The sequence below is a fragment of the Quercus lobata genome, chromosome 1 (assembly GCF_001633185.2).
Source record: "Quercus lobata isolate SW786 chromosome 1, ValleyOak3.0 Primary Assembly, whole genome shotgun sequence".
Classification (NCBI taxonomy): Eukaryota; Viridiplantae; Streptophyta; class Magnoliopsida; order Fagales; family Fagaceae; genus Quercus; species Quercus lobata.
Genome location: NC_044904.1, coordinates 32,000,895 through 32,012,717, shown reverse-complemented (window position 1 = coordinate 32,012,717; position 11,823 = coordinate 32,000,895). Strand labels below are relative to the sequence as shown.

General features: G+C 35.6%; 2 protein-coding genes across 3 annotated transcripts; one reads left to right on the top strand and one right to left on the bottom strand.

Moving 5' to 3' along the window:
* Nucleotides 1-347: 347 nt before the first annotated feature.
* LOC115986958 (pentatricopeptide repeat-containing protein At1g07590, mitochondrial) lies at nucleotides 348-4,364 on the top strand. Of its 2 annotated transcripts, XR_004090948.1 has the most exons (3): nucleotides 348-701; nucleotides 1,462-3,200; nucleotides 4,083-4,364. XR_004090948.1 is itself a non-coding variant. In XM_031110399.1 (2 exons), exons 1-2 carry the CDS (start codon nucleotides 372-374, stop codon nucleotides 2,710-2,712), a joined length of 1,581 nt encoding a protein of 526 aa, XP_030966259.1. In that variant the 5' UTR covers nucleotides 348-371; the 3' UTR covers nucleotides 2,713-3,315. The 2 variants fall into 2 exon arrangements, 1 of the variants encoding a protein (XP_030966259.1); XM_031110399.1 differs by lacking the exon at nucleotides 4,083-4,364 and having other exon boundaries at nucleotides 1,462-3,315.
* Nucleotides 4,365-6,439: 2,075 nt separating this feature from the next.
* On the bottom strand, nucleotides 6,440-8,570 carry LOC115986950 (outer envelope pore protein 16, chloroplastic). Its single transcript, XM_031110387.1, has 6 exons — nucleotides 8,358-8,570; nucleotides 8,189-8,240; nucleotides 7,991-8,022; nucleotides 7,367-7,400; nucleotides 7,197-7,264; nucleotides 6,440-6,753 (listed from the first exon to the last, which is right to left on the bottom strand). The coding sequence occupies exons 1-6, from the start codon at nucleotides 8,469-8,471 to the stop codon at nucleotides 6,613-6,615; spliced, it is 441 nt and encodes a 146-aa protein (XP_030966247.1). The 5' UTR covers nucleotides 8,472-8,570; the 3' UTR covers nucleotides 6,440-6,612.
* Between the last annotated feature and the right edge of the window lie 3,253 nt (nucleotides 8,571-11,823).

The window sequence follows — 11,823 nt, the reverse complement described above, 5'->3', positions numbered from 1 at the left end:
TTTTCCAAAGTCTATGCTATAGATTTTTCATATGAGAAATTTTTTTTTTCATTAGTTAATTGCATACTTAATAATAAAATTTTAACGAAATTGGACAGAAATGCTTGAATTTAATAAATTTGAAACTTAGATGGCTCAATTTAACGAAAGTAAAGTTAGAGAATTGAAATGAATTTCAATCAAACTTAGAGGGTGTAATTTTCATTTTAGCCTACAAATTAAAAAAAAAAAAAATTAAAAATTTATTAAAAAAAAAAAAAACCTCCAACGGGCCCAACTGAGATTGATGGGTTTTTCAATACAAGGGCTGGGCTCATCGACTGAGTATTTAGTACTGAACCTATCAGCCCCCTCTCTTCTCTAAACTAAGCATGCTAACGGTAACCCTTGTGATTCAACGTAGGGTCACTCAGGCAATACGTCGAACACTTACAATTCCATTCTCACCGCTCAATCAAATCCTTTTTAATTTCAACTTTCTGTGTACCCAAGCACCTTTAAATTTTCCCGAGAAAATTTTGGAGTCAAAAGAAGGAAAACCCAGTTGCTTGTCTTATAGGATTGAGAAGTTGCCGAAGGGTGAGTCTGTTGGGTTAGCATTTCAAAGCTGGATGGGTGATGGGTTTCCCATTCACAGAGGCGACATTTTCCACGCCATTAACCGTCTCAGGAAGCTCAAGTTGAACAAACGCGCACTTGAGGTGACTCTCTCTCTTCAAAAGCTATGGCTGTGGATTTCGGTTTGGTAAACTAAGCTTATGGACTTGTTTATTTTTCCTATGTTTTTAAGGATGGTGTTAGAATGATGATTAAAAAGCTCTCACTTATGTGGGGTTTAGGAGATATGATTGTTAGATAACCTTACCTTTAAGGGGTTTTTTTTTTTTTTTTTTTTTTTGAAGAGACTGATTCCCAGACTCAAACCCATGACATGCCACTTCGGAAAAGTGGTAATTTAATAAATTATTGTAGTATCATAGCATATTTCGGACAAGTGATAAATAAAGGTATCACCTCAATATGTTCAAATAGTTTAATTATAGGAATTCTTGTTTTCTTAGCTTTCAAATGGTGAGAAATATTGGATTAGTGATTATGATTTCTGTTCTTTCCTCAAATTTTTCTTGGCAATTGATCAATATGCTAATGCAATATCAATTATGAGCAAAGCACATTACTGTTGAGGATCGCTTAGAAAGAAAAGATGAGATGAATTCGTTACAAATTTATGGTTAGTTATTGCCACTGTGTCATCTCAAAAGTAAATTTACCAAAGACATGGTAATCACATCTACAGTAGAACCATTGGATTATCACTGGCATTTACTGATTTTCAAATTGAATGCACCTTCATCATTTCCCCCCGCATACGTGCTCCCCTTCTAAACTGAATTGAGTTGTACTGACAAGCATAACCACTGTGAGATTTAATAACCCTGAGCTATTTGTTTGCTTTGACAGGTAATGGAATGGGTGATCAGGGAAAAGCCTTACAGGCCCAAGGAACTAGACTACTCTTATCTTTTGGAATTTACAACCAAATTTCATGGGATTTTGCAGGGTGAAAAACTCTTCTCTTGTGTCCCTCCTGAGTTCCAGAATGATTTGCTCTACAATAATCTTGTGATTGCATGCTTGGATAAGGGGTCAATAAGGCTTTCACTTGCATACATGAAGAAGATGAGGGATTTGGGTCATCCCATCTCACACTTGATCTTCAACCGCCTCATAATCCTCCATTCCTCCCCAAGCCGTAAGAAAATCATCCCCAAAATCCTCACTCAAATGAAGGCTGATAAGGTGACTCCACATGTCTCCACCTATAACATTCTTATGAAAATGGAGGCTAATGAACACAATATTGAAGGGTTCATGAAGGTATATGGTGACATGAAACGTGCAAAAGTTGAGCCTAATGAAGTATCTTATTGCATAATAGCTACTGCACATGCAGTGGCAAGGTTGTACCCTGTGGCTGAAGCCTATGTTGAAGCAGTGGAAAAGTCTGTTACAGGGGATAACTGGTCAACTCTAGATGTTCTAATCATATTGTATGGGTATTTAGGGAAGGGAAAGGAGCTAGAGAGAACATTGGGCATTGTGCAAGAACTCCCCCATGTTAGGTCTAAAAGTTACATACTTGCAATTGAAGCATTTGGTAGAATTGGACAGCTGAGTCGGGCTGAAGAGCTTTGGTTATATATGAAGTCGGTAAAAGGGTTAAGATCAAGTGACCAGTTCAACTCTATGATATCTGTATACTGCAAACACGGGTTGATTGATAGAGCATCTAGGCTTTTCAAGGAAATGGAGATGATTGAGTGCAAGCCAAATGCCATAACTTATCGACATCTTGCTTTGGGTTGCTTGAAAGCAGACTTGGTGGAAGAAGCCTTGAGAACTCTAGAATTGGGGATGGATCTAACAGCGAGCAAAAGAGTCAGGCATTCTACACCATGGTTGGAGACCACTCTTTCAATAGTTGAGATTTTTGCAGAAAAGGGTGATTTGGTGAATGTGGAGAAGTTGTTTGAAGAGCTTACAAAAGCTAGGTATACCAAGTATACATTTGTGTACAATACTTTGCTCAAGGCATATGTGAAGGCCAAGAAATATGATCCAAATTTTTTGAGAAGGATGATTCTAGGAGGTGCTAGGCCAGATGCTGAGACTTATAGCCTGATGAAACTTGCTGAGCAGTTTCAGAGCTGATATTAATCTGTTGTATGCTTAGTTTATTTATTCACGTGTCTTGATTCTTCTCAGCACAAAGAGCAAATCAAATTTCTAAGTGGAAGATAGGAAGAAGAGAGGTAGGAAATTAGGGAGGATCATCTGGTACATTCTGATTACAGTTATGATTAATGTGAAGATTCTGAGAGAATAATATGCTCAATATTACTTCCTGCTTCAGCTTCACTCCTTGGTTGAATTAGGTGAATTATGAGAAAATGAGTCTTGTTCGCAACCCCCCTACCCAATTTGACACAGCCTCTCTGTCAGCCCTATTTGACACAGACTCTCACCCAATGTTCTCCATTGCAGGCAACCTCATCTCCCCCCTCCTAATATTCACCCCCTCTCTCCCTTCCCCCACCACCTCACTGTCTGGTTTTTCCTCCTCCACTTCCTTCCCATGCCAAGCTGCATTTTTGTTTTCAGCTTTCTCAGCTGGCTCTCTCTGTTCCAAGCACTGACAGGTAAGTAATTTTCTTTGCTTATTTTATTTTATTTTTTTCCTATGGTCTGTTCTGATCTTTGCATTTTGTATCAACTTTTCTCAAATGGCAATTTGTAGTTAAGTTGGTTATTAAATGTTGCTCTTGCTTTTGAGCAATGTAAAATCCCAGTTGTATGCTGTTGTGGATTTTTACTATTGCCTACAATCTGTTCGTTGAATAGCTTTCTTGGGTCTCAAATAGGTTCTTTTAAATAGGTATACAAAAACTCTCTGTTGTGGAGCATTTAGCTTATTTGGATCTGTAAAGCTTTCTTTAAGAAACGATTGGAGCATCCTTGCCCCTTGATTTTTTCAAGTGAACAAACAGGATTTTCTCAACCTTTGTGTATATTCCTCTTCATAAAACTAATCAGTGTAGGGGAGTTTGGAATAGAAACATGGAACTACTAGTGACATTAAAATTAGTGGAAACTTTCTTGGGTGATTTTAAGTTGAAAATAAAGGGAATGGATAATGATTTTGGGCATTGTGTTCCTGGGTGATTTTAAGTTGAAACATTCTTATATATGTTCGTATGTATGAAGTATGATGCATGGAAGGTATTTTTTTGTGTATGGTGCCTGTTCATTATAAGCAGCATGCTCTGATTAGCCTGCTTGTGGTTATCTCATTTAGAGTGTACTTGCAACAGCTTGGGCTGTTACAATTTTGGGCATGGGTACATAAATTTTTTATGATGATATGCTAATGCTTCATAAGTCCACATTCCTAAGTGATTATATGCAAAATATATTCTGTCCACTATAACGTAATCTGTTTGGTAATTGTTGTGCACTCATTCTTTGTGCTGGCATGTAAACCAGTTAAAAGTTATTTTTGATATATGTGTATGTTTGTTAAGGTTGTTGGAGGCAGAGCAATCGACCACTTTTTTCAGTCCTATATTCCTAACGCTGTGATATCAAATTCAACTTTTCACTTTACCATGCTTGGACCCATCTATTAAGTGGAAATCTAGGAGCAACCTGTATGAGGTGAATTAATCCCATTATTTTATTTCCACTGTATATTTTTTTTGCGGATAGATCTAATTGCGGTAATAAGTTTGTATGTGTATTGGACTGGTTCTTCCCAAATTCCTAAAGATAAATAAATCAAAAGATTGCTTGGTCGTTTGATAAAAGTATTAAATGCTCCAAATTTGTGTACATTATTTTGTTGAAGGTTGTAACTTGTAAGACAAAGTTGATTCCCTTTCCTGCTGATATTGAGTAATGTTGTTCTTCTTTTAGGCTTAACCTATTCTTTTGTTGCAAAAGCACATCAATTTTTTTGGTTAGATTAAAATATAGTATTTCTTATCCATAACCATAAGAATTCTATTTCCTTTTGCAGTAGGTCGTGTGCTATACACAGTCAGTTCAATACTTTTCCTAGATCTCCCCATGTCTTCAAATTACTATGCTATTTTGAAACTTCTTATCAAAAGATATGTGTGGGCTTTTATCCTTATCACTGCATTGATTTAACCTGGGCATTTCATTAGAAATTAAAAGACGTTAGCACATCACACTAGCTTATTTAAGTTAGTTCTTTGGTTGGCCAAACCTGTAAGCACACAAATCCTCAGATTTTGTGCTAGGAAAAACTTGATTTTCATGCTTTTGATATGAGTTTGTTCATGCTTATTAAAGAAACTTACTTGCATCATTATATTATGTTTTAAATTATTCATTAAAATGTCTTCATACTCATCATATTAGTGTTTGTTTTCTTTTCTTTTTTGGTTCTCTTCTTAACACAGGCACACCCCAACCACGAACAATATTTAAACAAAAAAACTGAAATGTTTGAAAAAATGACTGTGGTTGTGGGTAAGGACATGGCTACAGGGGGCTTTTCAAAGAGCTTTATTGATGTAGATGCACAGGAAATGAGCAGAGGAGAGAGTATTGTGTGTGAGGGTGTGAATCGGAATAAGAAAGAAAGAAAGAAGAGGGGGGAGGGGTAGATGAGATAAGGAAATTTGGTGGGGGGGCGATAGGGGGGTAGAGAGTGGCTATGTAAACGGTTTAAGTTGTTGAATTTGGGTTTTAACTATTTCAAAATTTTGGCATCTTGAACTATTTTGGATTGTTCAATAGATGATGATAATTTCAACTACTTTGGTGATTATGTAGGCGATTCTTGAACTATTTTGGGTTACTGCCTTTTTTTATTTTTTGGGTGACCAGATGGGTTAATGCCTGTGTGATTTGGATTATGATTGGTTTGCTTATGGTCGTGCTATCATTTAAAAAAAAAAAAAAAAAAAAAACACTTTCTTGAATCATTTTCATGCTTATCATTTCTTCTTTTATAACTTTTACTTTCGTTGTTTTCTTAGGTGCTAAACTGTGACAGATTTCCTAAAAAAAAAAAAAAAAAAACACAAAACAATAACAAAACTGTGACAGATAGGTAGGATTCAAATACACATATTTATTGGAGTTTGGCATCGCAGGAATTCAATCAAACATTTGGTTTAAAAACATTTTCTTTGCATGATTGAGTTTTTTATTTTATTTTTATTTTAATTTTTTTTATTTAAGGATTTGTTAATTATTAGGTTGATTATGTTCTTGGTCCGTATTTAAATGACACATTGCATATACCCATACCTCCTTGTTCGTAGCCTGGCTTCATTTCTAGGCTCCACTTTATTTTTCTTCTTTTTACTTTTTAGATGCATGCAATTTTTCTAGCAAAACCTCTGTTCTAGCACTACGCTTTGCAAACCATCTGAATTGCATAACATAATAACATGTTTGGAAGAGTAATAATTATTTTATGCATCTAGCATTTGCAGCAGATACCTTCTACTGGAGAGGCACATCGCATCAATAACTCTATCAACCTGAAAGCCAATAACTGTGGTCTACAATTTTCGATTTTTTTTTTCCTCTCACAAATAAAAAATTCAATATAAAGGAGCTCAATAAAAAACAGTGGAAAATTAGTGGAAATTAGATCAATATCAGATGCAAGAATCATGGTTTATTCCTTGGCAGGGAGATCACTTCAAAATTCCAACAATATTTTTAGTACTTCACAAAAATCAATAGAAGAAACATGCATATGCTCAAAGATTTCTTGTGATACAATTTTTTTTTGTTTTATTATTATTATTATTATTTTTTGTTTTATATAACCCAGATAGCCTGATGGCCCTAAAAAGTAAAAACAAAAATATTTAGCAGGAAGTAAACTAATTATAACTAAGAAAGAAAATCATTTCTTTGGCTAGGAAAAGAAAATAGAAACGCCTGTTTTGCACCAAGTAGTAAGATTATTGAAATTCAGTTTTTATTCTTGCAAGCTTACATATTCAAAGGAAAGAACGACAAAAGGAACAGATCACATAGTTTCGTACAAAGAGGAGAACCATCTGTTCAGGTGAGATAGTTGATGAACTCTGCAGCAGTTGCAATGGCACCACCTGCAATGGCATCTGTCACAATCTTGTCTCTGCCATTGTTGGTGACTGCAGATATCAATGCACCCGTCACTGCACCACCGATCATGGCATTCTTCTGCAATACATCCAACACAAGAAAATATGTCAAGAAAAAAAACTTCAGCTCAAAGTCATAACTGCAAATGGATTTCTTGATTGTATAAGAAGACAGGTAATTGTTGCTGCTTGAAAAGTGAAAAAAAAAAAAAAAATCAATACAGTTGAGGCTCCTTTACAAGAAACACCTCTTGACTGTTGTTGAAAAAAAAAAAGAGAGTAGCAATCTTATCGTGCAGCTGACACAAAACTTTTGAGGGTTATCTGGTTTTCTTTCAGAGGCCCAATTTCAGAAGCCTCATAAACACTAAACAGGTTAAATATAGGCAAAATCGTTTGGAAACTATGAAACATAGTTGAGATTAAATGTTATAGAATCAGTGGCCACATTCAGAACCCCTATAGCAATTTGCTCGTATATGAACAAGAGGAAATTCAACTTGCACTTTATAGCAAACATACCCAGTCACTAGTGCCACGAACCCTCTCTGCTCCATACTCCATTCCCACATACAATCCAGCCACAGTTCCTGTTAGTTATATAATAAGGATTCTTAGTTTGGCTTCTCATTACAAAGAATAAACTCGGATTATCTCATGGATAACAAAATATCCAAATGTCTTGCACTTACCCCAATATGCCCCTTCTTTACACATCTTCTTCAGCTGCAATAACACTAGGTTCCATTAGTAGGGCAAGCTTGACATGTAATACTCATCTATTAATACAGAGCAATGCTAGAGAATTAGCAAGCTGTGTTGGAGCAACATCACTTTAACATGACCACCATCACTAATACTAATTTTATAGTTTTACTAGGCATCAATCACTACCATTCATGTGAAATTATTTCACTAGATTATTGATTGCCACAACACTCGTCAAATTTGTAAATTTATCATATTCTAATAGCTTAATCTTTGAAAATTTTGGAATTCATGTATATTTCCACCAATTGCAGTTACAATTCACCACCGACCACCATAGTGAAAAAAAAAAAAAATAATAAATTTATGCCTAGCATTTGTTAGAAATATTGGTAAAAAATTTACCATATCCCAATAATTTAAACTTTTGGAATAATTGGTAATTTAACATAGAATCAAAGCATGAGATCTGAGTTCAATCATTCTCTCCTCCGCTCTGATATAAACCAATCTGTATGTTTTTTTCAATGTCTAAAAATATAACCATGCAACTAAAATAAACCACAGTCATAGTAGAAAAATCTGATATAAGCCAAAGACATACTCACCGTGTGCTCAAAATTGTGACTGGAAATATTCCCTGCAAATAGCAACTCTTGCTGAGAAAATTATAGTTGATGACAAAAAAAAATTAAAACGAAGTGGATCTTATATAATGTTTTTCATTACCGTAGAAGATTCACAATTTACTGTTTCCATTTTCCTCAATTGGGAGAAAGAAATAAATAAACAAATAAAAGTAATACCTTTTTTAATCATGTGATAAGCCTCCTCTGTAGCTACTCTGGCAGCTGCGACCTGAGCCAAGTGAAGCAAAAAACGAAGTTGTTTTAAAATTTAATTTTAACGTTGTAATCTCAATAGTAAAAGACAATCAAAGAAGAAGAAGAAGAAGAAGAAGAAGAAGAAACGAACAGTGCCGATCTTTAAGAAACCATCAACGGTGAGATTAAGGAAAGGGTTGCCCATGTCAATTGCCACGTCAACCTTCGGAGTTGACACAGAACCAGAAAACCTGCTATGAGGCATCCTTCACTTCTTTCTACTTTCTTCTTCACAGACTCTGTTTCTCTCACTCTCTCACTCTCTCTCACAGTCTCACTCTCTTCTCAAGCTTGTCCTGTGCCTAATATCTATATGATATTTTAGATTTTTTTATATAAAAGGAAGAAATTTAAAATTGTTTTTTGTTTTGTTTGATTCCTTGAAGTTGAAGGTGACGTGTAGTTGTTATTAGCCGTTGCTTAGGCGATGTTATGTCGGTTTCTTTCTTAACACTATGTCATGTGACATTTTTCCCATCAATAAAAATGTATTTTATAAATTAAGTAGTTAAATAGTAGAATTTTAAGAGAAGGTGCCGTGAGGGAGTTTACCAAAAAGCAAGAGTTAGGTATATTACTTAAGTGTTGTTACTTAGATTTTTTTTTTTAAATTTTATTAATTTTTTTTAATTTTATTTATGGATGGAAATGTATTTTACAAGTTAACAAAATAGTAGAATTAAAAAAAAAAAAAAAAAATTCTAATGAACCGTAGTTAAAGTATTGTATATCAATTTTGTCCTTACCAAAATGCCAATAGAGGTTGCAAAGATCTTTGCATGCGCCGGTCCTTAGGGGCCTGGGTTGGTAAATAAGGAAAGGTTGATGGGCATGTGATTTACTGATTTTTATAAGACATACTTTCTTTTATAAAGCAGTTGGGCCCCCTCTCTCACTCCAGCTATGTTTGAAGAAATATTTTTGTGTTCTAATACTTGGGCCTTCCTGTAGTTAAATTAAGCCCATATGAAAATGAAGATCGGTTTGAAATTTGGATACTAAGGGTCCGTTTGGATACAGCTGAAAACTGAAAACTGAAACTGAAAACTGAAAAACACTGTAGCGAAATAATTTTTAAATGTGTGAATAGTATCGTGGGACCCATTTTTAATGAAAAAGTTGCTGAAAAGTGAAATTTGTGGGTCCTGAACAGTACACGATGTGCTGTGATTGGTCCAAAAAAATTTGAAAAGTCAAAGTTTGCGGCTACTGTTCATTGAACAGTGCATGAACAGTAGCCGCAACAACCAAAACGAAAAAAAAAAAAAAAAAAAAAAAAAAAAAAAAAAAAAAAAAAAAAAAACTGAAAAACGCAAACGCAGGATTGGGTAGAAAACGCCCAATCCAAACGCACTCTAAATGTGACAGGTACTTCCCCTCTTTGTTTTAGTTTGTCGGTTTTTCTTATGGGCTATTTTAATGACACAAGAAAGTATTTCATGAGATTGTTTTATACATGAATTTTTCTTATAAACAGACCACTAAAGTTTGTTAGTGGTGTGGTATAAGCTCGGATTTCTTGCTATAAACATTTTGATTCGAGTCTTACTAATAGTTAGGGTGGATAAGCTTAAGCCTGTATTAATACCTTTGTGTTTGGCCCATGTGTGGGGATGGCCACACATGATAATGCTATAAAAGTCGCCATCCTCTTTTTTTCGACGTTTGATAACTCAAACAAGTTTTGAAATTGTATGTAATAGTATGCATCTCTAAATATTTTGTTTTCCTTTTTAGTTATAAGAATTGAGAAAGAATTACAAACTAGAAACAAGATAGTCACTTGTGACGAAGTAGTTAGGGTGCTTGACACTAGTTTAACTCTCTCTCTCTCTCTTTTTTTTCTTTTTCTTTTTTGGTTTTTTTTTTTTGTTTTTAACTAAGTAATACTTTCATTTTAAAAAAAAAAAAAAAAAAAAAAAAAAAAAAAAAAAAAACATCAAGATAGCAATTGTGGAGAGTTATATCCATCTCTTTCTTAGGGAACAAAACCAAGGGCCAAGGATCATTGTTATATTCGTTCAAATGCTCGTTACTAATAAATTGATATAAAAAAAATAAATAAATAAAAGGGAGGCACGTGACATTGAGATTCAAAACCAGATTCAAAACCACGGGCAAACCATTCATTCAACATTATCATGCAAACATCATACTCCAAGGTTCACAGTCAAGCATGTTGCTTGGTCCGAATGACTTTTCACATCTGACTATACACATGCCCACCATCTAAGTGTAAAAGCCATGCATTAAGGATATCATATGTAGGTGTTGAAATAACCATAGGTGCATGTGAAGAGAAGGACACGTAGAAGCTTGCATGTGCACTATCCAAACTTGAAAAACCATGTTCATAGCTTATTGGTTATTAGGCGTGGCGCCGTTGAAATTCAAGGCTACAAGGAAGCCATGTGTCCGCGTGGGGGCATTGAAGCTTTAGGCGTGTATTTTGTGTGCACCTTGGCTGTCACGTGAAGATGACGACAGCATGAGAGGAGAGATGATATGTCTTTCGAGTTTGGAATGACCTCTTCGTAAAATGAGCCGTACACGAGAAGCTTACCGATCATACCGATCAAATGTAAGTCCCATAAACTAATGAAGACCTCTCCTACAGACATGTGCAATGTGTTCATAGCCGCACACCAACAATTTAGGAAGGCTTGCAAGACATGGGTGTTCCGATCATATGTGAATAACGATGCAAGTAGCGGCTAATAAAGATTGGCATCACTTAAGAATTTAGAATTGTGGCTCAATATGTCTTCTAGCCACTCCCACTATTTAAGGAGGTAGGAAAACTCACCCTTATATTGGAGTGGAGGAGTCTTGAAAGAAGGTAGGGCCCATTGCACTTCTCCCACACTTATCTGACAACCAAGGAGAGGAAATGGATTGATGTGGTCCACAGTTGAGTGAAGGTTGGAGGCCAAAGTAAACGTTCTTGAAACGACATGCAAATCCTTTCTAGTTGGGTCATGTAGTTCGTGAGATGATTCGACCCACCATCGTGATAGACTCGGAGGACAAGGAATGGCAGTAGATGAGGGTGAAGGGACACTGCTACCAGGTGGATGGACTTTCAAGACGACGCCTTCCTCCACGGGTTCTTTCGTAGAGCGCAAGAGAGTGATGGATTGATCATTGAGAGTCCTCGATGAGTCATAAAAGATGACCATGATGGGGCACACTTGATTGCAACCACTTGGAGGAGACAAAGCTTGTAGAGGTCACGACTTGAGAAAATATAAGAGAATCACAAGTTGAGCGAAGGGTTGACAGGCATGAGTCACCTAACACACCTGGCAGCAAACCAAAGAAAAGGAGGAATAACTTAGTAGTTCAAATGCTCTATACTAATAAATTTTTAAAAAAGGGGGGCACGTGCAGTAATGGCTTATTACAAAGAAAAGCATATGACATTGAGATTCAAAACTACAAGCAAGCTATTCATTCAATAGCAACATTCAAGTGCTTGAACATCTTAGGTACGTGTTGCAATAATTATATATGCATGTAAAGACAAAGACAAGTGGAAGCTTGCATGTTGCCTATTG

What these genes read in the sequence shown, in the direction of transcription:
- LOC115986958 (XM_031110399.1), top strand. Translation starts at nt 372, where the DNA reads ATGCTAACGGTAACCCTTGTGATTCAACGTAGGGTCACTCAGGCAATA. An exon ending in TGAACAAACGCGCACTTGAG is followed by an intron (nt 702 to 1,461) that starts GTGACTCTCTCT and finishes TTGCTTTGACAG; the next exon opens with GTAATGGAATGGGTGATCAG.
- LOC115986950 (XM_031110387.1), bottom strand. Translation starts at nt 8,471, where the DNA reads ATGCCTCATAGCAGGTTTTCTGGTTCTGTGTCAACTCCGAAGGTTGAC. An exon ending in GTCACAATTTTGAGCACACG is followed by an intron (nt 7,401 to 7,990) that starts GTGAGTATGTCT and finishes GTGTTATTGCAG; the next exon opens with CTGAAGAAGATGTGTAAAGA. An exon ending in TTCGTGGCACTAGTGACTGG is followed by an intron (nt 6,754 to 7,196) that starts GTATGTTTGCTA and finishes GATGTATTGCAG; the next exon opens with AAGAATGCCATGATCGGTGG.